Raw genomic sequence first — 26,285 nt, 5'->3', positions numbered from 1 at the left:
TTACTCCAAATGGATAAAAATTTGTCAGAAGGCTCTAATTTATCATTTTTAATCATTTTGCAACTCAAAACTGCCAAAAAATTGAAACTGAAAAAAAATTTTTTCTTTGACATAGTTTTATTTTGAAAACTAAATCAAGAGCAAAAAAACTATGTCAAAAACTGTGTCAAAGCAATTTTTGTCAAATCTTGCTCCAAATGCATAAAAATTTATCAGAAGGGCTCTAATTTATCATTTTTAATCATTTTGCAACTCAAAACTGCCAAAAAATTGAAACTGAAAAAAAATTTTTTCTTTGACATAGTTTTATTTTGAAAACTAAATCAAGAGCAAAAAAACTGTGTCAAAAACTGTGTCAAAGCAATTTTTGTCAAATCTTGCTCCAAATGCATAAAAATTTGTCAGAAGGCTCTAATTTATCATTTTTAATCATTTTGCAACTCAAAACTGCCAAAAAATTGAAACTGAAAAAAAATTTTTTCTTTGACATAGTTTTGTTTTAAAAACTAAATCAAGAGCAAAAAAACTGTGTCAAAAACTGTGTCAAAGCAATTTTTGTCAAATCTTGCTCCAAATGCATAAAAATTTGTCAGAAGGCTCTAATTTATCATTTTTAATCATTTTGCAACTCAAAACTGCCAAAAAATTGAAACTGAAAAAAAATTTTTTCTTTGACATAGTTTTATTTTGAAAACTAAATCAAGAGAAAAACTATGTCAAAAACTGTGTCAAAAACTGTGTCAAAGCAATTTTTGTCAAATCTTGCTCCAAATGCATAAAAATTTGTCAGAAGGCTCTAATTTATCATTTTTAATCATTTTGCAACTCAAAACTGCCAAAAAATTGAAACTGAAAAAAAATTTTTTCTTTGACATAGTTTTATTTTGAAAACTAAATCAAGAGAAAAACTATGTCAAAAACTGTGTCAAAAACTGTGTCAAAGCAATTTTTGTCAAATCTTGCTCCAAATGCATAAAAATTTGTCAGAAGGCTCTAATTTATCATTTTTAATCATTTTGCAACTCAAAACTGCCAAAAAATTGAAACTGAAAAAAAATTTTTTCTTTGACATAGTTTTATTTTGAAAACTAAATCAAGAGAAAAATTAAATCAAAAACTATGTCAAAGCAATTTTTGTCAAATCTTGCTCCAAATGCATAAAAATTTGTCAGAAGGCTCTAATTTATCATTTTTAATCATTTTGCAACTCAAAACTGCCAAAAAATTGAAACTGAAAAAAAATTTTTTCTTTGACATAGTTTTATTTTGAAAACTAAATCAAGAGAAAAACTATGTCAAAAACTGTGTCAAAGCAATTTTTGTCAAATCTTAATCCAAATTCATCAAAATTTGTCAGAAGGCTCTAATTTATCATTTTTAATCATTTTGCAACTTAAAACTGCCACAAAATAAATTTTTCAAAAAAATGTCTAAAATTATTTTTTTTTTAATTTTCAATAATTTATTCATCTTCATTTCAGAAGTACATCCAGAAAAAAAAACGCTTAACAACTAACGAATCACTTTGCCCGCACTCAACAAATTTGTTCATTGTACTCCATAAACAGTCGTTGCCATTTCGACTCTTTCTTCATCTTATCCAGCAGAATTTCGAGATAAATTTTGGAATTCTTGTCGCCTTTGCCGCACATGTGATTATTCAACAGTCCATCGAGCACTTTTCGAATCCTCTGTTCCGTGCCATGCGTTGCTAATTTCGTGCCCAATGCCGCATACCAAAAGCGAATTTCGTCACTCGATGTCAGTGTTTCGCACAATTTGATCTGATTTTCGAGGAAAAGTAGCTCCATCGTGTGAGGCCATTGATCGGGAATCATATCCAAGGCGTTTGTCTTCACGTTGAAGCCTTTGCCGAACGATTGGATTGTCGTGAGCGGGCATTGTTTCATGTTTCGCGTGAAATTCGACCCGATGTGACGTGAGAGGAAAATTTTTGACATGAGATCCGCCGACGAGAGTTTCAACCAACAATCCAAATCTTTCGAGAATGAATACGAAGCGCCATCGCAAAGTGTTATGAACGGATCTCCATGATCATTCACGAAAAGTGCATTTGCCGCACCTTTAGAAATAACGTCGGAACAATCCATGCTCTGAACTTTGCATTTTTTCTCGATATTCCAGATCCGTAATTCGCAATTTTTCGTCAAAATCGCCGCATTTGCGAGATTTGCACTGATCGAGCACAGAACAACGGGCGTTGCGAGCGTAATTACCGGCAAAAGTAACATTCCAGACTGCGTTTCGATAAAACGGAGAGTCCCATCATTACTACAAGTCATAATGAAACGCGAACAACAATTAAAAATGACAATCGGTGAGTCGATGTGCAGTTCCCAAATTTTTTTCTCCGCCATTGTGCAAGTCACACGAGTTAAAGGGCCAATTAAGGTCTGATTTGTCTCGTTAACGACGGTAATTCGCAAGTTTCCGACAACTTTGAAGAGAGATCCCGTGAAAGGTTTTGGATTTCCGGCGTCAGGACGATGCATGTGAAGCGGAATTGGAGCGTTTGTTGCCTTCTTTTCGCCATTTGATTCTTCCATGTTGTATTTGGCATCCAAATTTATGGGTTTCGTGGGAGGAATGATCTTTTTTATTCGTGCATCGAGACGGATTTGATCTGCGGTGACGAAAGCGCTTTCCTTTTCGGATGCTGAGTCGTTGATACTGATTGGATTGACAGAACTGCTTGAGGTAATTGAGTCTGATTTTACTGAAATTAAGAAAAAAATAATTTTTAGTTTTTTTAAACTGAATTAAAATTAATTTTTTAAATTAAATTATTAAAAACCAAATTTAAAAAAAAAAAAATTTTTTTTAAATAATTTTTGAACCAAAATTTCAGAAGAAAAATTTAAAATAAAAAAAAATTAAAAATAAAATTTAAAAAAATTTAAGAAAAAAAAAAAAAATTTAATTTAAATTAAAAATAATTTTTAAAATTTAATTTAATTTAAAATTTTCTTTAAATTAAATTTTCTGAATTTCTTGAAAATTTTAAATTTTGAGATGTTTTCTAAAAAAATTAAAGTAAAATTTTTAGAAGAATTTCAAAAAGTAAAATTTTTAGAAGAATTAAATGAATTTCAAAAAAATCTTATTAAAGATTTTCGAAAAAAAGTAAATATTTTCAAAAAAAATTAAAAAATTCGAAAAAAAATAAAATTTTCAAAAAAATATAGTAATAAAAAATGTTTAATAAAAGAAAAATTATTTAAAAACTAAAAAAAAAACAAATTTTAATTTTTATTTAATACTAAATTTTAAGAATTTTTTAATTAAATTTGTATATCAATTTAAAAAAAAATAAAAAGAATTAAAATTTCAATTTAAAAATCCAAAATTAAAAAAAAATTTAAAAAAATTTAAAATAAATTTTCATTAAAAAAGATTTTTAAAAAAATTATTTTTATTTAATGAAAAAATCAAATTTTCAGATAAAAAAAAATAAAATAAAAATTTTAGAAAAAAAATAAAATTATAGAAAGCAAAAATGCGTTTAATTTTTTTTTTTTTCAAAAAACTCTTTTAAAAGAAAAAAAAATTTAAAAAATTAGTTGCCTAAATATTATTTATTTTTTTTTTTAAATTCAAGTTTCAAAAGATTTTTTAAATTATTAAAAAAAAAATTGAAAAAATTTTAAAAGAAAATTTCAAAGATTCAAAAAAATTTTCTAAATTTATTGAAAAAGTCAAATTTTTAAATTAAAAAAAATCAAAGCAAAAGTTTTATAAAAAAATTATTTTTTTTTTCTTCAAAAATATTTTTGAATTTAAATTAAAAAAAATATTTAAAAGTTAAAAATTTTTAAAAATTAAAATTTTTTAAGGAAAAAATTCTTCGAAAAAAATTTTTTTTTCAATAAAATTAAAATTCATCTTACCTAAAGTTGTTTGTTCCTGCGACGAAATCAAAACGGCAGATTTCTCCGAAGCCGTATCCAATGGTTCGTCAGTTACGGGAATGAATCTTGGCGTAATTCGACGTTTTCCATCAACTGTTCGTGTTTCAAGCTGCGTATTTATTCTCTTCTGCGGACTTTGCGTCGTTTGTTGCTGCAATGTAGATGCCGCAAATGGAGTTTTGCTCGTCGCTATCGGAGTTGGTTCGGGCCTTTTTTGATTCGAACTGAAGGAAGGAACGAGCAAACTTTCTTTGCTACTTGTCGAGAGCATTTCCGAATTTTCCAAAATTATATCCTTCGCTTGATTGAAATCCAAATTAATATCTTTGCCATAAATCCTCTGATAAAGTTCATTTTTCTCCTCGATCGTCAGCGGCGTGCCAAGTTCGTTCTTTTCAAATTGAATGCAAGCAACTGTGCCATCGCTCGAACATGCCATGAGCAAATATCCGTTGCTGCTCCACGCAATATCGAGCACGGAATCTTGAAAAACGTCATCAAGCACAATCGTTGGTCTGTTCATGTTCGTTGACCAAATTGACAAACTCTTGTCACGACTTCCCATCGCAAGGCAGCAATACTTTTGGGGTTTACTGACACCGGCGATTTCACGATTTAAGATCGCCGAATTGAAACGAACGCACGTAATTGCCTTCCGATGTCCAACAAAGTCTTTGTCGCATTTCCAGCCTTCGCGTTCGATAATTTGTGCTGTCGGGACCCCGTTGTTCATCGCATGAGCTGATACCAAATATTGCCCGTCGGGAGACCAAGCAAGACGTAAAACGTGTGTCGTGCCTCCGCATTCCTCGAACGGGTCTGTAATCGAAGATTGACAAGTCCAGTCGGTAGTTTTCCAAATTCGCACCGTTTTGTCGTCACTTTGCGATGCGAGAAACTTTCCCACGGGATCCCAAGTGACGCCTTTCACGAGACCCGTGTGTCCTTTGAGAATTGCGATCATCGTGGGAAAATTCAAGGCATCCCAAACGATGATGGAATTGTCGACGCTACTTGTGGCGAGCCATCGATCTTGCGGAGACCAAGCTAAATCCAAAACATCGCCGCTGTGCCCTCGCAAAGTATGCATACAACGCCAATTTTCCACATTTTGCTTCATGCCGCCCGTTCCGAAAGCTCCTGATTTCGTCGCAGTCTTTCGCCAAATCATAACGAGCTTGTCGTCGCTTCCCGTTGCCAAATATTCGCCATTGTAGCTCCAACGAACGCAATTTACGCAAGAAAGATGATTGTCCATTTGACAGAGCAACTTTGGAACGGAAGATTCTTTGTCTGAATCATTGTTTAAAACGGGTGAAAGGTTCCAAATCTATAAAAAAATTAAATTTTTGAGGTTTTTTCATTGAATTTTTATGAAAAAAACGTACTGTAACACGTCCTGCATCTGCTCCTAATCCGCCAATTGCAAATTTATTCCCATGTGGATGGATATCGATGCTAAATATGGGCTTTTCGTCGTGATGAACCCATTCCGGTATCAAAATTTTCATTTTTCGAGAGTTTTACTGTGCGATAAAACTATTTTCTGTTAATTTTTCGTGCTATTTCTACATTAAATTCACTAAATTTGAGGAGGTAAACAATTTTGCCCGGTTTGTTTACTAAAATTTTTGCATCTTTTTTTCAAAGGAAAACAGTACTTAGAGTTGCGGGAAAATGTGATTTTACGTAAAAACATCACAGGGTTTCTCATAATTTTTTTTGTTTTTTAAATTTTGCAGAATTTTAATATTAAATTTAAAAAATCATAAAAAAAATAATTTTAAACATCTCAAAGTTATTAAATGTACAACAAAAAATAAAAAAAATTACTAAAAAAAAATTATTTTATGAATAGAAAATTCTTAAAAAATATTTGGAAAAAATTTTCTGATCATATTTAAAAAATTTTTGAGTTTTTTTTAGTACATTTTACAAAATTTTTGTGATCTTGTGAACTTGAATTTGTGATCTGTGGATTTGTAAATTTGTGCAGATCATAAACTTTAAATGGCTGTAGCGTCAAAATTAGAGGAGGTAGGAACACATAATATATATTGCGAATGCTGATGAAAAGGTTCACTCAAAAATATACTGTTTCTAAAATGGTGTTTCAACAGTTGCATTACGTACTAAAACGTTTTGTTTGTAAACAAAAATTAATTTATAGTAAAATTGTTAAATTTGGAATCAAAAACATCTTTATCATGGAAAATTGTGACTTGAAGCAGTTTGAGGCATACACTTAAAGCATCGTGTGCAAATGAAGCGTAGGTTAAGTTTATTTTTTAATAAATTTTTGGAAAAAAACTTTTGATGAATTTTTTTTTCTCGTTTCAGGAAAACATTTGAGAGCTTAATTTATGAGCAGCAATACTTTTATGCAGGATGATTCGGAGGCTATTGTGGATTATTAGTGTAATTATTTATTGTTTAAGAAAAATAAGAAAATCAAAACGAAATTAGAAAAGAGGTTAGAAATTGAAAAAAAAAATAATTAAAGTGAAAAATATTTGAAAAGTGAACAAATATTTTAACAAATAATAATAAAATAAAAATCAAATATTTTTTTTCAAAAATTTATTTAGTATTTCGTGACAATGCATTCTCTTCCTCTCCTTCCTACGAAGGTAAATTCCATTCCGTGGATTCGCCGTAAATGCGTGCAGCATTTTACTCTATCCCCGAAGTCTGCGTCGCAAATAAAATTTATAAATTTATTGAAGAAGTCAAATTTTAAGATTTTTTTTCAAAAAAAAAAAAAAATTAAAGTAAAAATTGTAGGAAAAAAATTATAGGAAAATAAACTATCGAGCAAAAATATGTAGGTATCTACGAAATTCATTTTTTTTAATTAGGATTTATAAAAGTTATTTTTTTTTATTTTTTCAAAAACAATTTAAAGTTAAAATTATGATAAAAACTTAAAAAGAAAATTAATTAATGATGCAAAAATTATTTTAAAAAAGAAATCCTCCTCTAATTTTGACGCTACAGCCATTTAAAGTTTGTGATCTGAACAAAATCACAATTTTACAAATTTAAGTTCACAAGATCACAAAAATTTTTGAAATGCACTAAAAAAGCTTAGTAATTTTTTAAATATGGTCAGAAAATTTGTAAATTTTTTTTTCAAATATTTTTTAACAATTTTCAATTCATAAAATATATATTTTTTGCAAATTTTTTATTTTTTAATTTTTTTTTTTTTTTGTAAATATATAGTTTAATATATATAATTTATAATTTTATATATAAATATATAATTTTATAACATCGAAGATTTTTTAAGACTGAATATCAAAATTTAGAGGATTTCTAAAAAATTTTTAAATTATTTGCGAAATATTGTGAGTAAATTAATGTAAAATTGTATTTTCCCGCATCTTCTTGAGACGAATGAAAGTGATAATTTGAGTTTTTATTCCGAAAGTTACTGTTATTTACCCTCAGAAAATTTTTCGAGTCTCAAAAATTACTTAAAATTGGCCAAAATATTGTTTGATTATACTTTCTAAAGACTTTTTCCGTCACAACTAACACACAATGCAAAACGTAAACTTGGTTCGCAATCAGGCAAGTATCGAAAATGCACTTTTTCCAAATGCATCGCATGAGCATCCATTTATCTAATTTTTTTTTTGCTATTTTTAGGTGCATCGTATTTGCGCACAATTTATTGCCGCGCGCTCCTTGTCTGGCACAAATTCGCTAAATGGCCCGCACGAAGGCGAACATCCAACGCCCATGGTTGACATGGAAGATCATTCGCTCCCGATTCCCGAATACAAAGATAAGCAAAATGAACCCCTGAATTTGCGGCGACAACGTCTCTTGTACCAATCACGCAAACGGGGAATGTTGGAGAATGGCTTGTTGTTGAGTACGTTCGCTGCGAAACATTTGGAAAGTTTCAACGCCGAGCAAGTAGCGCTCTACGATAAATTGATCAACTTACCGACGAACGATTGGGACATCTTCTATTGGGCGACCAAAGTGAAGCAAGTTCCGCCGCAATACGACAACGAAATAATGGTGATGTTGCAACAGCACGTCGCCAATAAAGATAAGGAAGAACGAATTCGACAACCCGACCTCCATGAAGGAAAAGCGAGTGCCTAAAAGGACACAAATTTGTTCGAGGAAATGAATGAAAATTTCGGTTTTGTCGATTTTGAGAGTCGAAAATGACGAATTTCATTCATTTTCTTAACGGGAAAGTTCATAAAATTATTTTAAGAGTTAAAAATTATGAAAAATTTGAACATTTTTGAAAAAATTTCAAATTCAGCAGATTTATGTATTCAGCAAATTTTAGTATTCAGCAAATTTTCTGAAATTTGATTTTCTTTAAATTGAATTTCAAAAATTCGAAAATTTTATTGAAAAATTCTTTTAAAAATTTTAAATTTTATGAAAAAAAAATTTTTTTCAGCAAATTTTTTAAATAAAATTTTAAAAAATTTTTTTAATTTCAATTTTTTTGAAAATTCAGAAATTTTTGAATTCATGAAAAATTTTATCAAATTCAACAAATTTTTTAATTCAGCAAAGTTTTGAATTTAGCTTGAATTTTGAATTGAATTTATTTTGAATTTTTTAGCTGAATTTATAATTTGAATTTTATTTCTTATTCAGAAGATAAAAATTTTAATTAAAATCTTAATTTTTTAAAACTTTATTAAAATCTGCTTAAAAATTTGAAATTTTATCAAAAATTATTCCAAATTTTCATATATATTTGATTCTTAAAATTTTTTTTATGGATTTTCCAAACTACTTTTAGAATTAAAAATTGCATCATTGTAGAGCTAATTATTAAGTGTAAATAGAACGAATTCATAGTTGAGCCAATTTTCCTTTATTTTCTTTAATTTTCCTCTGCTGAATAAAAATCCAACGATCAATTTGAATTGAGACGAATGAAATTGATAACATTCACGCTAATTCAACTAACTGTTAAGTGAGGTTCGTAACTTTTCGAAATCCAAAAAATTAGTGTGCGGCGAAATCCAAGTTACTCGTCACTTGCGATTCGCGGTCTCCCAAAACAATCGAGCAATTAAGTCTAAATTTTCGTGAAATTTGTGGCTAAAAAACCAAAAAAACCTGCAAAAATGCCGCCAAAAAGGAAGAACGACGCCGGAGACACAACAACAAAACAAAAACCGAATGGCGTACAAACGGATAACGAGATATTTATGCAAGCGTTCGAAAGTAAGTTGAGCCAGACAAAGACAATGAGCGATACAAACACAAGCTATTTGCACGGAATTCGTTCTCGGAAGCCAATTTTTCGCAAAGAATTCAACAAAATTCAAGATTTTCCATGATTTCATGACGATTTTTGGTAAAAATTTGCGTTTTGACCTTTGTTTGGGTTTCGTTTCCTGTTTGTTTGTGTCTCAATGGCGGATGGAAACTAAAATTTTTGTTATTTTTTCAGAGCCTACACAAATTTATCGATATTTGAGAACGAGAAATATGATATTGGTAAGAAATTTTAAAATTTTTTCAAGAATTTTTTTTAAATTTATTTTTTTTTTATTTTTAGCCGATTTTTCTCAACAGAAACCTGACTTATATGAAAAGTTTGATGTCTCGTACCCACAAAAAACGAAAAGACTTTAAAATTGACAGCATTTTAGGCACTGTAGAAGCGAAAGAGCGAAAAATAAACGGACTTGCACTACCAAACAAGTATCTTTCGTTGCTTTTTACGGGATTTTACATCAAGGAGATCGAAGAAATGCAGCAAAATCCGGGACACGTAAAAGTCGAAGTAATTCTCGTAAAAAATGCTCACAATAAAAGGAAGGAAACATCAGCGGCGGTTCAAACAACGATCGGATCTGTCGTTGTCGCTGTAAATCCGAGTGAAATTGGCGTTGATCGAAGCAAAATTCCCGCAATTAGCATCCCCGTCGAACAATTTGACACAAATAGTCCCTCGCCGGCGACTCATACGCTCATTTTCAAGATCGAACATTGCCCGGAGGCGTTTTTGACGAATGGCATGGACGACGTGAAAAAGATGAAAATGGGTTATAAGGCTTACAGCGTTGAACTTTTTGTCACAGACAAGGTGCGATGTCTCTTGGAGGACGGGGAATACGATTTGACGGTGCAGGACGTGACAAATTTGAATTATAAATTCTCGCCGAAGAAACTCACGGGCTTGGTATGGGAAACGTTCGAGTATGGGTTCATCGAGGGCGAAGATTTCAAGTACGATGAGGTGTTTAACAAGGAACCAACACTCAAATTTCATCTGCAATGGACCAAAGAGGGTGTTGCGGGACTCGTTGAACGTCCTTTGCCCATCACGGCATGTTCGCAAGACGCAAATAAGGAAAATCAACCGAACGGATGCGATGCAAACTTCAAAAATAACAACAATGGCATGGAAATTTCGAAAACTGAAACGGAAGATGCCGACAAAAAAGTTCGAATTTTCTACCATTTTGTCTACAACAACAATTCGCGTCAACAAACCGAAGATATTCGCTCGGATTATCGCTGCCCGTGGTGTTGCTTGAATTGCATCAATTTATACGCCCTGCTGAAACACTTGAAACTCTGTCATCCACGTTTTGCATTCACCTACGTCCCAATTCCGGATGGCACGCGAATCGATGTTGCTGTTGACGACACCTATGACGCCTCTTATACGGGATCTCCGCATGATTTGCTCACTTCGGGCGGATTTTCACGTAATGCAGGACCAATAAGACGCTCGTCAGTGACTAATATCCTCGTTTGTCGCCCAAGACGCCCGAAACCGAGCTTAAGTGAGTTCTTGGAAATGGATGAGAACGAATTCGAATCTCAACGACCTTATATTTCGGGTCATAATCGACTTTATCATCACACGATGACTTGTTTGCCGGTGTTGCCGAAGGAATTAGACATCGATTCGGAGGGAGAATCGGACCCGAATTGGTTGAAACATAAAACGACGCAGATGATTGACGAATTTACGGATGTCAATGAGGGAGAAAAAGAGATAATGAAGCTGTGGAATTTGCATATCATGAAATATGGGTGAGAAAATTTTTTTTTTTTGTGAAAAATTTGAGAAAAATGAAAAAAAAATTGTTTTAGCTTTGTTGGAGACTGTCAAATAGCATTAGCATGTGAGATGTTTGTTGACGAACATGGAAAAGATTTACTCGAGCGGAATCTCTATCGAAATTTTATTCTTCATTTGAGTTCTTTGTTTGACTTTGGACTGATTTCGCCCGAAAATATGTATACTGCAGTGCAAAAGATTCAGGTTTGTATAAAATTTTTGAGAAAATTTCATTTATCGACTATTTTTTTGATCGAAATTTGAAATTTTTATAGTAATTTTTATCTAAAGTTTTCAACTAATAAGAAAAAAATTCTTTTTATTCATATTTTGATGAATTTCTGACAAATTTTAAATTAAAAACTCGTAAATATCAATTCAAAAAATTTTAATTAAAAAATTTAAAAATTACTTTCTCATTAAAAATTATATTATTATATTTATTTTTTGTTCAAAATTTGAATATTTTTGTCAAAAATTTGAAAATTAACTTAGAAAATTTAATTTTTTAATTTTTTTTTCTCGAAATTCTTGACAAAAATTTATTTTATTTTTTATTTTTTTGCAAAATTTTATTTATAAATGTCAATTCGAAAAAAAAATCCGTTAAAAATTTAAAAATCAGTTTTTCATTAAAAATTTATTTTTTTTATCAAAAATTTAAAATTTAATTTTTTAATTTTTTTTCTCATAATTTTTGAATAAAATTAAATTGTTTTTTTTTTGATTTTTTTACAAAATTTTTTAAATGTCAATTCAAAAAATTTTCCGTTAAAAATTTGAGAATTATTTTCTCATTAAAAATTTATTTTATTTTTTATTTTAATTTTTTTTGACAAAAATTAATATTAAAAATTTTATTTTTTAAATTTTTTTCTTATAATTTTTGACAAATTTTAATTTTTTTTTTTATTTTTTTGCAAATTTTTTTTATAAATATCAATTCAAAAAATTTTCCTTTAAAATTTTAAAAATTATTTTCTCATTAAAAATTTAAATTTTTTTTGTCAAAAATTTAAAAATTAACACACAAAAGTTAATTTTTTTAAATTTTTCTCTTAATTCTTGAAAAAAATTTTTTTTTTAGCAAATTTTATAAATGTCAATTCAAAAAATTTTCCGTTAAAAATTCAAAAATCGATTTTTCATTAATTCAAGTCAATTTTCTTTCATTTCACAGCGAATTTTGAACGAACAAGAGGAAGCACGTACCCAAATGACGAAACGCAACGAGGAACAAGCCGAATACTGGAAAACAACGGGAATAATCAAGCATCAGCAAAAATTAGCCGAGGAACAAAAGAAGAAGGAAAAGGAACAAGCGGAGAAAAAAGAACTTGAGGACAAAAAACTCATCGTAACTGCCACAGATTTCGTGCGAGCGATAACCTCAACGCCATCCAGCACCAAAAATGTCACTGCCACAGTAAAGACAACCACAACGGTCACACCTGTCGCTCCTGCAACGCCCAACAGCAAAAGTAACGGTACTCCGAATTCACTTAGAGATAGCAAATCAAGTACTTCTACTAACAAAAATGCATCAAATGCTAATAATAAAAACGCAACTAACACCAAATCATCCGCCGCTAACACGCGAAATAGCACGGGCAACGTAACTAACGGGCAGCGAGGCGCAAAGAAACGCAAAATTGTAGATGAAGACGAAAAAGAAGAAGAAGAAGGAGGTAAAATTCACGCTTTTTAACATAAATCGGATTTTGACAACGATTTTTTTTTCTAATTTTTATCTACTTTTTCGGCTTGAAAAGACATTTTCAAATGGTGTTGGTAGCAAAAAATGGTATAAAAACAAGATTTTTGTACATTTTGTTCGTTTTCTCATCCAAATCATTGATCATCCATCCATTTGAATGTTTTTCGCACATTTTGACATGAAATCAAAAATTTTATCAAAAGTCATTTTAAAAAATTAAAAAAAATTAAGAAAAATTTTAAAAAATTAAAAAAATTTTTTTAATTTTTAAAAAAAATTTAAATAAAAATTTATTTTTTTTTTTAATTTTGAAACAAATTTTAAAATATTAAAATAAAAAAAAAAAAAAATTAAAAAAATTGAAAAAAAAAAATTAAAATTAAAAAAAATATTTTAAAACTTGAAAATCGCAAAAGAAATTTTTGATTTTAAAAAAATTAATATTTTTTAAAAATTTAATTAAAAAAAATATTTTTTTTTCAGTTTCCCGCGTAATTCGTCGTCGAAGTGCTGGCGCAATTCAAAGGACGACAAGCAGAGCAAAAGTCACAGATATTCACAAAAAATTCCTCAATTCGAGACGTCGTTCGGCATGTCGCCAACACTCATCCGCTAAAGAATCGACAGATTTGACAGATTTACTCCCCAAAAATGCATTTCCAAAGATTGTGTTGACACGCAAATCGCTGACGAACACAAACGTGGGCAACGGAGCCTCGATAAAGACTCGCAAATCCGCGGGAAAGTAACGAATTTGACGAGAAATTTAATTTTTCTGTAAATATTTTGTGTTGTCGCAGACGTTTTTAGACTTTTCTCTCGGTTGATTGCTTTTTTAGACTTTATGACTTTTTTTTGTTTTATTTACAGGCACTTGCAATCAAAAGTTTAGTTAATTTTTTTTTTCTTATCAAGTATTATATATTTTTGTAACCATAAAAAATAATTAGTTAACCATTTTTTTTTATTTCTTTAATTTTACAAAATAAAAAATTATTGTATACACCATATTTTTAGAACGTTTAGAGACTCACGGTTTGAACAATTCTTTTTGGACCCAACACATGGGTGTCGGAGTCGTGAAGAATTGCAACAAAAATTTCCGTTTTCTCTCGAGGAAACTCAGGTTATACGTGAGAGCATTTGCTGTAACCAAAGCTCCCGTTTGATTTTCATCGCGAATCATGACGCGAGCGAAAATTAGAGCTGTGTACAAAGAAATAAATAAATATTTTGAATAGAATTCAGTTTTTTTCTTTACTTCAAATTTATGCAATGAGCGAAAATGTTTCAAATAATTTTTAAAAAAAATAAATAATAAAAAAAATAATTCGATGATGGAATTTAATTTTTTCTTTAATTTTTTTTCATATTTTATTTTCAAAAAATTTCATTTAATTAAATATGGATTTAAAATTTTAAAAAAATTATAATAAAAAATTTAAAAAAATAAATTTTGAATTTTTTTAAGTGATTTGAAGCTATAATTTTTTTTAAATTAATTTTAATTTTTTTTTTTTTTGAAAAATAAATGAAAAAATTTTTGTCATTAATTTAAATTAAAAAAGATGAAATTTCAAAAAAAAAATAAAAATTTTTTTTACAAATTTAAAATTTCTCTTTTTTCTCCAATAAAAAAAAATTAAAAAAAATATTGAATTTAAAAAAAATAAATTAATTCTAAAAAATTATTTAAAATTTTTTCATTAAAAAAATTAAATTAAAAAAAAAATTAAAAGAAAAAATTAACTAAAAAAAATTTAATTTTTTTGTTTTTTTGAATTATTAAAAATTAATGAAAATATCGAAAAATAATTAAAATTGAAACATTTTCGCTCATTACTTTCGTCTAAAAAAAAAATTCTTACCAATATTCAAGTCTGTCGATTTATCATTAGGCAATCCATTTCGCATTTCTTGAACAAAAAGACACAAATACAAAAAGATTCGTCGATTCAAAGGACAAACTTTCTGCATTATCAGTTCTTGTGCCAAATCATATCGATTTGCGGTAATAACAGTTGTAATATCCCGATCACTTATCGGAAGCAAAGGCGTCGGCGACATTTCCAAAATCTTCAGTAACGTTCCAAATGCTGCTTTAACACTTCCCGGAAACGATCCAACGCCCCAATTATCCAAATAATCCCTTACAATGTTAATTCCAATGTCATCAAATTCCGAAGTTTTCTCCGTTTTATTGACCAAAAAGAGTTTTCTCGTGTCCCGTTGTTGACGATACAAAAAATCAACCAAACGAAAAATTTCCATGGGAATTTTTCTGTTGATATTTGGGATTTCGGGCGTTATTCCGCTGATTATGAGATTGCGACGTAATGTTACTTGTTCCTCTTCGATGTCTTGCATCTCGTTTATTCGAACTTTTCCCAAAGGTTTTGGAGTTTTGCACATTTGTTCGAACGTTGCACCGAAACACGAAGGTAAAAGTTCGAAATAAATCGTCAGAAAAATATCGCTTCCTTGAACGACATGCATTATTACAATATCCACGGGAATTTTTCGAATGGCGAAATTATTTTTGTACTTTTTCATCAAAATATCGGCGAGCAAATGATCAACTTTAGCGGTGAAGGTAAGAAGAAATCTCTGTCCCGGCGGAATGCAGTTCGTGAGATGCGAAACTGTCAACCACGTGGGTAAGGAATCTTTTGTTTCGTTAGATTTATCTAAAAAAAAATGTAAAGAAAAAAAAATTTTTCAAAAAAAATTTAAAAAAAAAATTTTTTCAAAAAAAATTAAAAAAAAATTTTTAAAAAAAAATTAAAAAAAAATTTTAACAAAAAAATTTTAAAAAAAAAAAAAAAAAAAAAAATTAAAAAAAAATTAAAAAAAAAAAATTTTAAAAAAAATTTTTAAAAAAAAAAATTAAAAAAAAAAAATTAAAAAAAATTTTTTTTTTTTTTCAAAAAAAATTTAATGAAATCTTACTTTTCAGTTGAAAAACAACCGGAATAAATCCCGTATTGACCAATTCGAGTGTCGCAGCGACTGTATCGTTAATTTTCACAACGCCAAAATTGATGTCCTTTGGATGAACTTTCAGCATAGGCACCAAATCATTCTCTCGTTTGTCATTCGAGCGTAAAACTTCGCCAACAACCTTTTTCAGTAGCTCCTGATCCGCCGTATCCAATGAAACTAAAAAATACGCAAATACCGGCTTATGATCGCTGTAACAAACGGAAGGAATTGAATCGTAAAGTGTCTGAAACACTTTATCGCTCTTCCATAATATCCTGTCACACCACGAGGGAACACGAGCTTTATCGTAGTTAACTTTATCCTTGAATTTGTACGTTGGCTTGAAGCGGATTTGACCTTCCTGATAGTCTACAAAGGCTTTGCCGTCACGTCGGGCGATTGCGAGTTGATCTTGCGACGTAAAATCTTTGTAACGATATTTATCGTCGGGAAATTCCTTCACTTCGACACGATAATTGAGATCGCCGAGCCAGAAAATGTGACTGAAAAGGACATTTCATGGAAATTTTTAAAAATTTAACGTTTGTTCATGCTTTATAAATATTGTTTTCAAATTTCGCGCCGAAATTTGAATAACAAAATATCATCACATATCGCCCGATTTCAGCATTTCATCGAAAAAAATGGCATGAGATAATTTTGTGTTAGTTAAGAAGGCCTAAAGAAGTCAAAAAAAAACCTAAATTTAAAATTCTAGAATAAGCTAAATTTTTTCTATGTAATTTAGTGTGATTGGGTATATCAAAAAGGTACTTGAATATACCCAAACGCACTGAAAAATTTCCAAAATCTCAAGAGCTCATTCCAGAATTTTAAATTTAGGCTTTTTTGACTACTTTAGGCCTAACTAAACCGTCAACAAATCTCATGCCAATTTTTTTTTCGATGAAATGCTGATATCGGAGAATGTGCTTACTCATGCGATAAGATCCGTCGCGTTTTACATCCTTCCTCGAGAAACACCATTTTGTTCGTAATTTCCTGAAAATCCTCATTTCGTTTCTCGTATTCGTGCTGATGGGCAGCAAAATGTGAATTCACGAAACAAAACAAATTTTCGTTAAAACAAAAACTTATTCCAATTCCTCCTTTGTTTCCGTACACATTCAAGGCTCCTCTTGCTACCATCGCTGTCATACATTCGCTAATTGCTCCTTTCAGCATCTTTTTTATCATTACTGTCAACTGCATCCCGACAAATCTCACACTTTGCAACTCTTCATAGTCCCCCGTGTCATTTATTGCTTCCGAAATTCGATCAACCCACGATTGGATGACTTTGGTTTCGCCCCAAAGGATCGTCTCGGCATCCATATCAACTTCTTGCAACCCGATAACGTAAAAATCGGGCGTGTCTTCGACAGTTTTCAACCATTCTCGCAATGAAACTTCTTGCGGATCGACACTGCCAACGTTCCATGTCGCTATGAAGAATTTAAAGTCGCATTTTTTCGTGTATTCCTTTCGACGACTTCGAACTTCTTCGCTCGTTGACATGCGAGACACGAAAGGTTTGTTAAGCGCTTTTAAACGCGGTAATGGAACAGGCTTGGAAGTCATTTGAAACAGAACTGAACGCGAAGAACAAACAGTGAAGACTGAATCGTGTGACAAACTTCATATTTTATCGTAAAGTTTTATTGACTCACATCCGAGTAACATGCAAATGGAGATTAAACTCGATGCAATTATATGTTTACAAACATTTCATGTCGCGTTCATGTCTGTGAATTATCAGAGAGTGATGGAGACGTCTTGTTGCTCATTTGAATTTTTTTTGTCTTGTCTCGTTATCTGTTTGATTTATTCATTTTCAGACATCTGTGAACTGAATTGATATACAACATCTGCGAAAATAATAAACAAATTTCGAGTGAGAGTAATTTTGTTCATCATATCAAGCGATTCTCTTCTTTTAAGTCGTCAAATTTGGTGCATGAATAAGAATTTACGATAAATTTCACTCCATAGCTAATATATAACTTATTAATATAAGTTAAAATTGGCGCCAAATTTTAAAGCATGAACAAACGTAGAATTATTTTTGGTAATTTTTTTTTGTGCATCTTTGTCATTGCTAAAAAAAAATAAAAAATTAAAAAAAATTAAAAAAAATTAAAAAAAATTAAAAAATTAAAAAAATTTGAAAAAAATTAAAAAATTAAAAAAATTAAAAAAATTAAAAAAAATTAAAAAAATTAAAAGAATTAAAAAAATTAAAAAAATTAAAAAAAAAAAATAAATTTTAAAAAAAATAAAAAAATTAAAAAAATTAAAAAAATTAAAAAAATTAAAAAAATTAAAAAAATTAAAAAAATTAAAAAAAAAAATTAAAAAATTTAAAAAATTTAAAAAATTAAAAAAAATAAAATTAAATTTTCAATACAAACCTCTCGTTAATTCTTCGCCCGTGACATTGTACCGAATTTTTTTTCAAACCCAATTAGACACGTGCTGCTCATATATTCATCTGAAACACTTGTTGTCGCTTCATAAGTAGGCCAAAACGTTTTCGTTCATGAATTTTTGCTTCTTTGATGAAAAGTGTCATTAACAGATAAGTTCGTTGTGAAAATTTTCACTCGCCTTACCTATAAATAAATCACATCAACTTGGCGTCTCATGCAATAAATCCATTTATCAGACACTTTCATCATAAATTTTCGCATTTTTTCAAATGACTTGGCTGGATTTCGCAAATTCCGTAATTTTGCAGTTACAACCTTCAATCCTTCAAGGATAATTTAATTTTTTTTTAAATTTAAATTTTTTTTCTCTCTCATTTTTTTTTTTGAGAGAGAGTTATGCTCTTTTTCTCTCTCTCATGTCAGCTGTAAAAAAAATGTAAACAAAATAAATAGTTTAGACAACAACTTCAAAACACAGAATTAAATTTCTTTAAAAAAAAAATAAAATAAATCCGCATTCCAGAAATTCTTCAATTAATTTTTAATGAAAGAATAAAATTGTCAAAAATCGTAAATTAAAATTTTTTGCCTGCCAACGTTTTCTACGCTCATTAAATTATTTTTAGTTTTGCAAAAAAAAAATCTAATTCAAAGTCAGTCGTTCATTGTGCATTATGTCCAGCGGTTTGTCGCGCCCACGGAATTAATTATTTGAACATTTTAACATAAAAAAAATAATAAATCGCGAGTTTTTGTTGACGAAACATTTGTTAGACGAGCGATTTGTGATGTGTTAGAAGAAACAAGTTAATGAAATCCTATTTTTAAAATAAATTGTCTTTTTCTTCTGAGAGACCGTGAAAACACAATAATATTTGGCACGATTTGAAAACACAAGAGAATTAGTGTCGAAAAGACTGTCAACAAAGGGAGACCGCAAAAAATGGAAGTTCAAAGTGAAATTTATCGGGAAACGGATTTTCAGAGTGTGAAGTTGGTTGAAAATGGGAGTGAGTGATTTTTTTCAAGTTTAAATTAAATTTTTCAAAAAAAAAATTTTTTTTCTTTTAGATATGCTCTCAAAATTTAATTTTTCAATACCGGATGATGACAATGAGACTCAAGTTGATGACGATGGAGATCTTGTAGTTAAGCGACTTCAACCAAAAGCCCTCGAAATTGGTAAAAAAAAAATTTAATTTCGACGACACCTGCCCAAATTTATATTTTTTTTTATATTTTTTAAATTTTTTTTGAAAATTTTTTTTTAAATTTTTTTAAATTTTTTAAAAATTTTTTTTTTTATATTTTTAAAGATTTTTTAAATTTTTTAAAATGTTTTTTTTTTATTTTTTTTAAATTTTTTAATTTTTTCAAATTTTTTTTTTTAATTTTTTAAAATTTTAAAATTTTAATTTTTTTTAAATTAATTTTTTTAAATTATTTTTTAAATTATTTTTTAAAGTTTTTTTTAAATATTTAATTTTTTTTTTAATTTTTTTTTTAATATTTTTAAAAATTTTTTTAAATATTTTTTTAATATATTTTTTAAATATTCAAATTTTTTTTTAATTTTTTTTTTTAATATTTTTAAAAAATATATATATTTTTCAAATTTTAGAACATAAAATCATGACAGATCTCCATAACGTTGGCTTCCAAATTTGGCGTGGCGCATTATTACTCGCCGATTTCATCATTCACAACCGTTCGATCTTCAAGGATAAAGTAATTTTGGAAGTCGGATCGGGAGTTGGTCTCACAAGCATCATCGCTGCCAAATATTCAAAGGAAGTTATTTGCACCGATGTCAATATCGGCCAAATTTTGACGTTAATTGACGGAAATATCACACGAAACATGAAATTACTAAAATCGCGGAACATAAAAGTGACAGAATTGGATTTTAATGCTGAATGGTCTCCATCGCTTGTGAACGATATAAAAAGAGCAGATTTCGTATTTGCTGCTGATGGTAATTTTTTCGATTAAAAAAAAAAATTAAATTTAAAAAAAAATTTTTTTTTTAGTTATTTACGATAACGATTTAACGGAGTCCTTTGTGAGTGCGGTTGAGAAGCTCCTAACACGTTACGAGAATATTCAAGCAATTTACGTGGCGCTTGAGAAACGTTTTGTCTTTCTGCAGAACGATTCGATGCCCGAAGCTCCCATGTACGAGTATTTCGTGTTTTGCATGGAACAACTTTTCGAGAGGCATTTCAACGGCGGAAAGCCAAAATACCAAATGCGACCGGTGCCTTTGAATTTTCCACAATTTTTCGAGTACAACAGATGCAAGGACTTGGTATTACTGAAAATATTTCCAACTACGAGGAAAGGGCATGAAAGGCAGGATGCGTGAAGGATTTTTTGTGATTCGTGGTAGTTTATAGGAGAATTAAGATGAACAATAAAAGTAAAATTGAAATTTTTATTGTTGTTGCTTTAACATTCGCAACATCTGTTGGTACGAAATGCTCTCCAAATGACGGTATTTGGCGTTCTTTTGCTGAAAAAAGAAAGAATTTGTTAAAAAACAACGGAAAAGAACTTGAATGTAAGTATAAAAGATCTTTGATTAACAACGCCCTCTTACGGTGAGAATTTTTTTATTTTCGAAATAATTTTTTGGTAAAAAAATTCAACAACTCAAAAATATTACTTAGATTTTCAAGTTAGTTTTTCAAAAAATTCGTTTTGATTTCAAAGAAAATCTTAAATTTTTGATTTAAAAAAATTTTAACAACGCCCTCTAACGGGTAAATTTTTTTTTAATAAAAAAAACATCTTTGATAACCACAGTCACTTTAAAAAAAGACTTACTTGTTGAAATTCCTCCGTCATTAAATCCTCCAAAGTTTCCCGAAAATTATTTCCTTCATTTTCATACCGAACTTTTGTCAGAGCGCTAAATTTGACATGCTTCACTGTTTGATTCTTCACGTACTCAGACCAAATACTCTTCTTCAGATGTCGATTTGGCTTCTTCACAATCGATTTCAGCTCTCGAGAATTTATTTTTTCATCGCATGAGACGCCAAAGAGCTCATTAACTTTCGGATTCGTCGAAATTGGATTCTGACAAGAAATTTGAGTGACTTCTAATGGTAAAGACATCTTTGACAAACGCATGGATTTTGCATCGAATCACAGCCAACTGAGAGATTTTTGAAAAGTTAACACAAAATTATATGAAAAATAAATTGAAGCTAAAAATTTGTAAGTTTGAATTAGCGAAAATTGATTTTCAAATTTTTTAACTGTCAAAATTTGAATTGACGTTTAAGTTTTTTTTACAAATTTTCAAGTTTTCAAGGTTATTTTTTTTTAATTATTCAAGTTTTAAAAATCTAAAAAAAAAATAAAAATGTTCACAGTTGAAATTTGAAAATCGCTTTCCGCTAATTCAAAAATTTATAAATTTTAAGCTTTTTTTATAAGCAAAATTTAACTTTCTATGCCAAAAAAATGAGAGATAGAGTAGATTTTAATGGAAATTATCTTTAGAATGCATAATTATTAACTTTTTACTTTGAAATTGAAATAGGTTTAATCTAAAATTATAATTTTGAATTAGCGAAAAGTAATTTTCAAATTTTTTGACTGTCAAAATTTTAATTGACGTTTAAATTTTTTTTTCAAATTTTGAAGTTTTAAAGGTTATTCTTTTTAAAAATTTTTCAAATTTTCAAGTTTTAATATTCTAAATAAAATATGAAAATCTTCACAATTGAAATTTGAAAATCGCTTTTCGCTAATCCAAAAACTTATAAATTTTAAGTAAAATTAAAAGAGTTTAATTTTATAAGATTTTTACAAACAAAATTTATCTTTTTATGTCTGAAAAATGAAAAAAAAAAATTTTTTAGTGAAAATTCAATAGTTTAATACAAAAAGTAATTTAAATACTTTACGATGAATACAAAAAAAATTGGTACAAAAAATTAGTCTTGAAAGATGGTCAATTTTGTAAGAGAATTTTGGATCTCTTTGTACAACTCCTCTTCATCGATCTCTTCTTCTTCAGCAACGTGGGATGTTACAGCTTCATCATACGAAGGCATCGGGATCCGAAGTACTCTTACATCACAACGCGTATCGGGAACAGCTTTTCCAAAGTCTTCGACAGTTTTTTGGCCTTTTATGAGGATAATTTGTTGCTTATCTCCCAAAATTTTCAATATTTCCGATACCATTGGGCACCAACGTTCGCCGAAAAAGTCAAAAATGTTGTCCAAAATGACAAACGGAGCCTGAAATGTCGCGCAAATGCTGTGAATGAGCAATAACATTATCATCTCCTTCGGAATGTGGATCTTTCGGGGCGATTTTGGATCGTAGACAACGCAAATCAGCTCACGAACAAACGAAAAATCCTTAATTTCTGTCGCATTGATGGGAGACTCGTCGAGTTGCAGCCAAACTTTGAGCGAAACCCCGTCAGGAAGTATTACGGCGCCGAGAGTTCTTGCATAAGCCATGATCGAACTGATGGCATGTCCCGTAACTTTTGTTTGCATCACAAAAATCGCTTCCAAGAAACCCGTGGGCCAATTCGACACCGAATTCATGTAATTTTCGCATTTATGCAAATCCGTTTTGATCGAAATCGATTTTGGCTGATTCGGAGTCACGAATTCGGGGAATTTTTTTTGAATTTCCGCTTGAAGACGTGTCAATTCAGCAAATTGTGTCTCATAAGTCGGAAATTCTCGCAGTAAAGGAACTTTAGAGCGGTTTGTTGCACCGTCAGATGGCTCAAAAGTCTCCAAGGTCTTGTCAATTGAAGAAATTTGGGCAATAATGTGCGAAAGTTTGTTCTGTTTGTCCATCAAAAGTGCACTTGCGGTATTTTCTCGAGCATTTTCGACGTCATACTGCTCTTGAACTTTCGCAATTTCACGTTTCAACTGAATTTTGCACTGTTCAACGGTGCTTGACAACATTTCCATCGAGCCTCGCACAATTTCGTTGTAAATTTTGTCAATATCAACAAGTGTTTGTTGTCCAAAGGCGTATTTGAACGTTAATTCGTCATCAAATTTCCGCAAATCACAAATATTTCGAATCAATTTCTGATAAATTTGCGTTTTTTCGTGCAACAAATTTTCAAATTCCATGTCGAGACTCGAAATTTGCTCATGTAACTCCGTTTTTCGTGTGTAAGTGTCCTCAAGTGTGTCGTAAAATGGTTCTCTATTAAGCCAAGTAAGCAATTCCTTTAAAGCAGCAACTTTTGTTTCCGCGATATTTTGCTCGCGTAAACTTTTCAAGTCAATTTCCGTTAAATCCAAGTAATTTTCGAAAGACTTGGGCTCCATATCGATCGGTATGAAGTTATTGTAGATGAAATCTGATAACTTTTCCATCGATTTTGAGATTTTTTGGTCGATTTGTTTGATTTTTGCTTTGACGGAACGCAAAAGTTTCAAATTATCCAAATATTTGATTATTTTTTGCTGTATCTCGTTGATGGAAATCGAGTAATGACCTCCTCCAAGCACTCCAGTGTGACTTTCAAATGTATCGTCATCCTTGAAAACGGTTCGTTTGACGCTACGAACGTCAATTTCCGTCTCAGAAGATGCTAAAATCATGTCGCGGTAGAAATCTTTGATCAAAGGTTTGATGGAAGTGCTTTCAATTAGTTCATCGAACGTTGTTACTTCCTAAAAAAATAATAAAAATTTAATTTTTCTTAATAAAAATTCATAAAATTTTCTTACCGGATGACGAGCTCGTCGTAAAATTGGTAAATCATCGCGGAATCTCTTTTGAAAATCCTTAAAGGCAATTATTTTCACGGTAACTTCCGACGTTAAGCGACGCAAAAACTCAGTAGCGGCAATTTTGTCTGTCACGACAACCATCAAGAAGATTTCAAGGCTTTCCAGCGTTAAAACGAAATCCTTCCATTGACATTCGCGCACAGGAAGATGCAAAAATTTGGCATGCAATGGATCAGCTTCGGGCAATTCTTCTAAAAGAGCTTCGAAATAGGCTAATCCTTCGATGTTGGCAAAGGGAACGTCAATATTTGCAGCAAGAAAGGATTTTGTTTCTTCGATATTTTGCTCTAACATTCGTTTTTCAGCGTTGAGGGTCCTAAAATAATTTTAAAAAATTAAAAAAAAAAATAATAAAATTTGAAATGAAAAAAAATTTTAAATAAGATTTTTTATTTAGACAAATTAGATTTTTAAAAAATATTTTCTTTAATTTTTTTTTATTTTTTCTTAAAAAAAATAAAAAAAAAATTAATTTAAAAAAAAATTAAAATAATTTTAATAATATTTTTTTTAAAAAAAAAAATTTAACATTATTTTTAGAATAAAAATAAATAATATTTTTGAAAAAATAATAATAAAAACTAAAAAATATTTTTGAAGAAATTTTAAAAAATATTTTTGATTTTAAAATAATGAAGTTAAATATTTTTTTTAAATATATAATCAATATATTTATTTGAAAAAATTAAAAAAAAAATGAAAAATTTTAAAATAATGAATTTAAATAATTTTTTTAAAAAATTAAAATTATTTTTAGAATAAAAATAAATAATATTTTTGAAAAAAATAACAAAAGGCTAAACTAAAAAACAATTTTTTATTTCTTAAGTGTTAGCCGAAAAAAAATAAAATATTTTAGGTTTTACGCAATGCACATTAACAAATTATAGCTTGTTGGAAAGGTAATGAAACAAGCAATTTAAAAATAATTTCATACAGGCTTTCAGTGTTAGGCTTTTCAAGCTTTTTAGGCTTTGAAATATTTTTTTGTATAAATTCAAAAAAAAAAATATATTTTTTGATTTTAGACGAAAAATATTAGTTGTTAACAAAATCAATTGATGATTTAGACTTTGTAGCTATTTTATCTTGAAAAAAATGAAAAATTTTAAAATAATGAATTTTTCTCCTCAAAACACGAAATAAATTTGCTAAAAAATAAAATTTTACGTTAATATCATAAAAAATTATTTTTTTTTGAAAAAATTACACAAAAAAATATTTTAAAGCCTAAAAAAGCCTGAAAAGAAAATATTTTTTGCTTGTTTCATTTTTCCAAAAAAATTTTGCATCAAACTTAAAATATTTAGAAAAAACTGACGGTTTGTTAAAAAAAAAAAAAAATTTCAATAAATAATTTTTTGAAATATTTTTGAGCTCACTATTCACACTTAACAGATGAAAGTAAATATTTTTTTTCAAGACTGTGCAAGCAAATTTGAGCCTGTAAATGAATAATTAAATAAAAAAATTAAAAAATTTTTTTTAAAAAAAAAATTAAAAAAAAAAATTTAAAAAAAAAAAAAAAAAGTTAAATTTTTTTTTTATTTAAAAAAAAAATTCATTCAGTAAAAATTTTGAAAAATTAAAAAAAAAACTTTTTGATATATAAATAAAAAAAAAAATAATAATCAATAATTATTTAAAAAAAAATAGTAAAAAAACTTACAAAATATTCTTAAAACAAGAGATCAAGTCAGAAGTCACATTTTTCACGTCTTTTTGTGCATTTTCAATCGCCTTCAAAACAGTTTTACATCTACTGTTAATCTTCTCTGGATCATCATTTGAGTTCATGAAATTTTCTAATTCCTTGTGCGATCTCTTAGAATATTCACGAAATTGTTGCAAATTTGACTCCATAACTTCCAAGGCTTTTTCAAAACTTTTCTTGAAAGTTTCGAGACTTTTAGCGTCTTTTGCGAGATTTTGAGCCGTTATCTTACTTTCTTCATTTTCAAGCAACAAATGATACTGCAAAATATTGATTTCAGCGTCGATGCATTTTTCGGAAGCATCTTGATATTCCTTAAAAATCTCTTGAAAGTTCGAGATCTGAAGCGACAAATTTTCGATGAATATTTGGTACGTCAATGAAACGACAGGAATTTCATCAAAATATAAAATTTCAAATTTGGCAAGAGTTTCTTCGATATTAAAACGTGCCTCGAGCAGTTGATCTTTGCGGTCTTCAATCAAATTTTGGGACATTTCCTCCTTTTTCAACGCTAAAATCTCCTTTTCGACGGATTTTTTCTGCATTTCCAACATTTTTCGGTCTTCCAAATTTTTTTTCTTGTGACTTTCTTGAACAATTTCCTTCAAAATCTTCATTCGCTTGTACAATTGTGCGAATTCGTCGAA

The 26,285-nt window shown here is 29.3% G+C and overlaps 5 protein-coding genes across 8 annotated transcripts; 3 read left to right on the top strand and 2 right to left on the bottom strand.

The window, feature by feature from the left end:
- Positions 1-1,454: 1,454 nt before the first annotated feature.
- Positions 1,455-5,535, bottom strand: LOC134831394 (protein HIRA homolog). Its single transcript, XM_063845117.1, has 3 exons — positions 5,318-5,535; positions 3,909-5,259; positions 1,455-2,737 (listed from the first exon to the last, which is right to left on the bottom strand). Exons 1-3 carry the CDS (start codon positions 5,438-5,440, stop codon positions 1,536-1,538), a joined length of 2,676 nt encoding a protein of 891 aa, XP_063701187.1. The 5' UTR covers positions 5,441-5,535; the 3' UTR covers positions 1,455-1,535.
- A 1,817-nt stretch (positions 5,536-7,352) lies between these two features.
- LOC134836291 (succinate dehydrogenase assembly factor 2, mitochondrial-like) lies at positions 7,353-8,281 on the top strand. The gene is made up of 2 exons (XM_063851505.1): positions 7,353-7,505; positions 7,584-8,281. The coding sequence occupies exons 1-2, from the start codon at positions 7,476-7,478 to the stop codon at positions 8,049-8,051; spliced, it is 498 nt and encodes a 165-aa protein (XP_063707575.1). The 5' UTR covers positions 7,353-7,475; the 3' UTR covers positions 8,052-8,281.
- A 693-nt stretch (positions 8,282-8,974) lies between these two features.
- LOC134828160 (polycomb protein Su(z)12) lies at positions 8,975-13,744 on the top strand. 4 transcript variants are annotated; one of them, XM_063841179.1, is made up of 7 exons: positions 8,975-9,146; positions 9,376-9,422; positions 9,484-10,973; positions 11,034-11,205; positions 12,182-12,689; positions 12,774-12,805; positions 13,202-13,298. In XM_063841179.1, the coding sequence occupies exons 1-6, from the start codon at positions 9,047-9,049 to the stop codon at positions 12,794-12,796; spliced, it is 2,340 nt and encodes a 779-aa protein (XP_063697249.1). In that variant the 5' UTR covers positions 8,975-9,046; the 3' UTR covers positions 12,797-12,805; positions 13,202-13,298. The 4 variants fall into 4 exon arrangements, with proteins under 4 accessions (XP_063697249.1, XP_063697242.1, XP_063697232.1 ...); XM_063841172.1 differs by lacking the exon at positions 12,774-12,805 and having other exon boundaries at positions 12,182-12,482; positions 13,202-13,744; XM_063841162.1 differs by lacking the exon at positions 12,774-12,805 and having other exon boundaries at positions 12,182-12,488; positions 13,202-13,744.
- Positions 13,745-13,748: 4 nt separating this feature from the next.
- On the bottom strand, positions 13,749-17,281 carry LOC134837366 (inositol polyphosphate 5-phosphatase OCRL-like). The gene is made up of 4 exons (XM_063852740.1): positions 16,638-17,281; positions 15,668-16,203; positions 14,587-15,405; positions 13,749-13,924 (listed from the first exon to the last, which is right to left on the bottom strand). Exons 1-4 carry the CDS (start codon positions 17,279-17,281, stop codon positions 13,749-13,751), a joined length of 2,175 nt encoding a protein of 724 aa, XP_063708810.1.
- A 1,348-nt stretch (positions 17,282-18,629) lies between these two features.
- Positions 18,630-20,535, top strand: LOC134838431 (methyltransferase-like protein 22). The gene is made up of 4 exons (XM_063853960.1): positions 18,630-19,139; positions 19,201-19,311; positions 19,751-20,104; positions 20,160-20,535. The coding sequence occupies exons 1-4, from the start codon at positions 19,073-19,075 to the stop codon at positions 20,492-20,494; spliced, it is 867 nt and encodes a 288-aa protein (XP_063710030.1). The 5' UTR covers positions 18,630-19,072; the 3' UTR covers positions 20,495-20,535.
- Positions 20,536-26,285: the final 5,750 nt, after the last annotated feature.

The sequence above is a fragment of the Culicoides brevitarsis genome, chromosome 1, assembly GCF_036172545.1.
Source record: "Culicoides brevitarsis isolate CSIRO-B50_1 chromosome 1, AGI_CSIRO_Cbre_v1, whole genome shotgun sequence".
Lineage (NCBI taxonomy): Eukaryota > Metazoa > Arthropoda > Insecta > Diptera > Ceratopogonidae > Culicoides > Culicoides brevitarsis.
Note: the sequence above shows the minus strand (reverse complement) of the source record. Positions and strands in the feature narration are given on the sequence as shown.

Bases quoted from the DNA above. Each gene is read 5' to 3' on its own strand.
- LOC134831394 (XM_063845117.1), bottom strand. From the start codon at position 5,440: ATGAAAATTTTGATACCGGAATGGGTTCATCACGACGAAAAGCCCATA. The intron at 5,260-5,317 runs GTACGTTTTTTT...ATTTTTTTATAG, and splicing joins CAGATGCAGGACGTGTTACA to ATTTGGAACCTTTCACCCGT. The intron at 2,738-3,908 runs GTAAGATGAATT...TCTTAATTTCAG, and splicing joins GCAGGAACAAACAACTTTAG to TAAAATCAGACTCAATTACC.
- LOC134836291 (XM_063851505.1), top strand. From the start codon at position 7,476: ATGCAAAACGTAAACTTGGTTCGCAATCAG. The intron at 7,506-7,583 runs GCAAGTATCGAA...TGCTATTTTTAG, and splicing joins TAAACTTGGTTCGCAATCAG to GTGCATCGTATTTGCGCACA.
- LOC134828160 (XM_063841155.1), top strand. From the start codon at position 9,047: ATGCCGCCAAAAAGGAAGAACGACGCCGGAGACACAACAACAAAACAA. The intron at 9,147-9,375 runs GTAAGTTGAGCC...TTATTTTTTCAG, and splicing joins ATTTATGCAAGCGTTCGAAA to AGCCTACACAAATTTATCGA. The intron at 12,690-13,201 runs GTAAAATTCACG...TTTTTTTTTCAG, and splicing joins AAAAGAAGAAGAAGAAGGAG to TTTCCCGCGTAATTCGTCGT.
- LOC134837366 (XM_063852740.1), bottom strand. From the start codon at position 17,281: ATGACTTCCAAGCCTGTTCCATTACCGCGTTTAAAAGCGCTTAACAAA. The intron at 15,406-15,667 runs GTAAGATTTCAT...ATTTTTTTTTAG, and splicing joins GGTTGTTTTTCAACTGAAAA to ATAAATCTAACGAAACAAAA. The intron at 13,925-14,586 runs GTAAGAATTTTT...CTTTGTACACAG, and splicing joins ATCGACAGACTTGAATATTG to CTCTAATTTTCGCTCGCGTC.
- LOC134838431 (XM_063853960.1), top strand. From the start codon at position 19,073: ATGGAAGTTCAAAGTGAAATTTATCGGGAAACGGATTTTCAGAGTGTG. The intron at 19,312-19,750 runs GTAAAAAAAAAA...TTCAAATTTTAG, and splicing joins ACCAAAAGCCCTCGAAATTG to AACATAAAATCATGACAGAT. The intron at 20,105-20,159 runs GTAATTTTTTCG...TTTTTTTTTTAG, and splicing joins TTTCGTATTTGCTGCTGATG to TTATTTACGATAACGATTTA.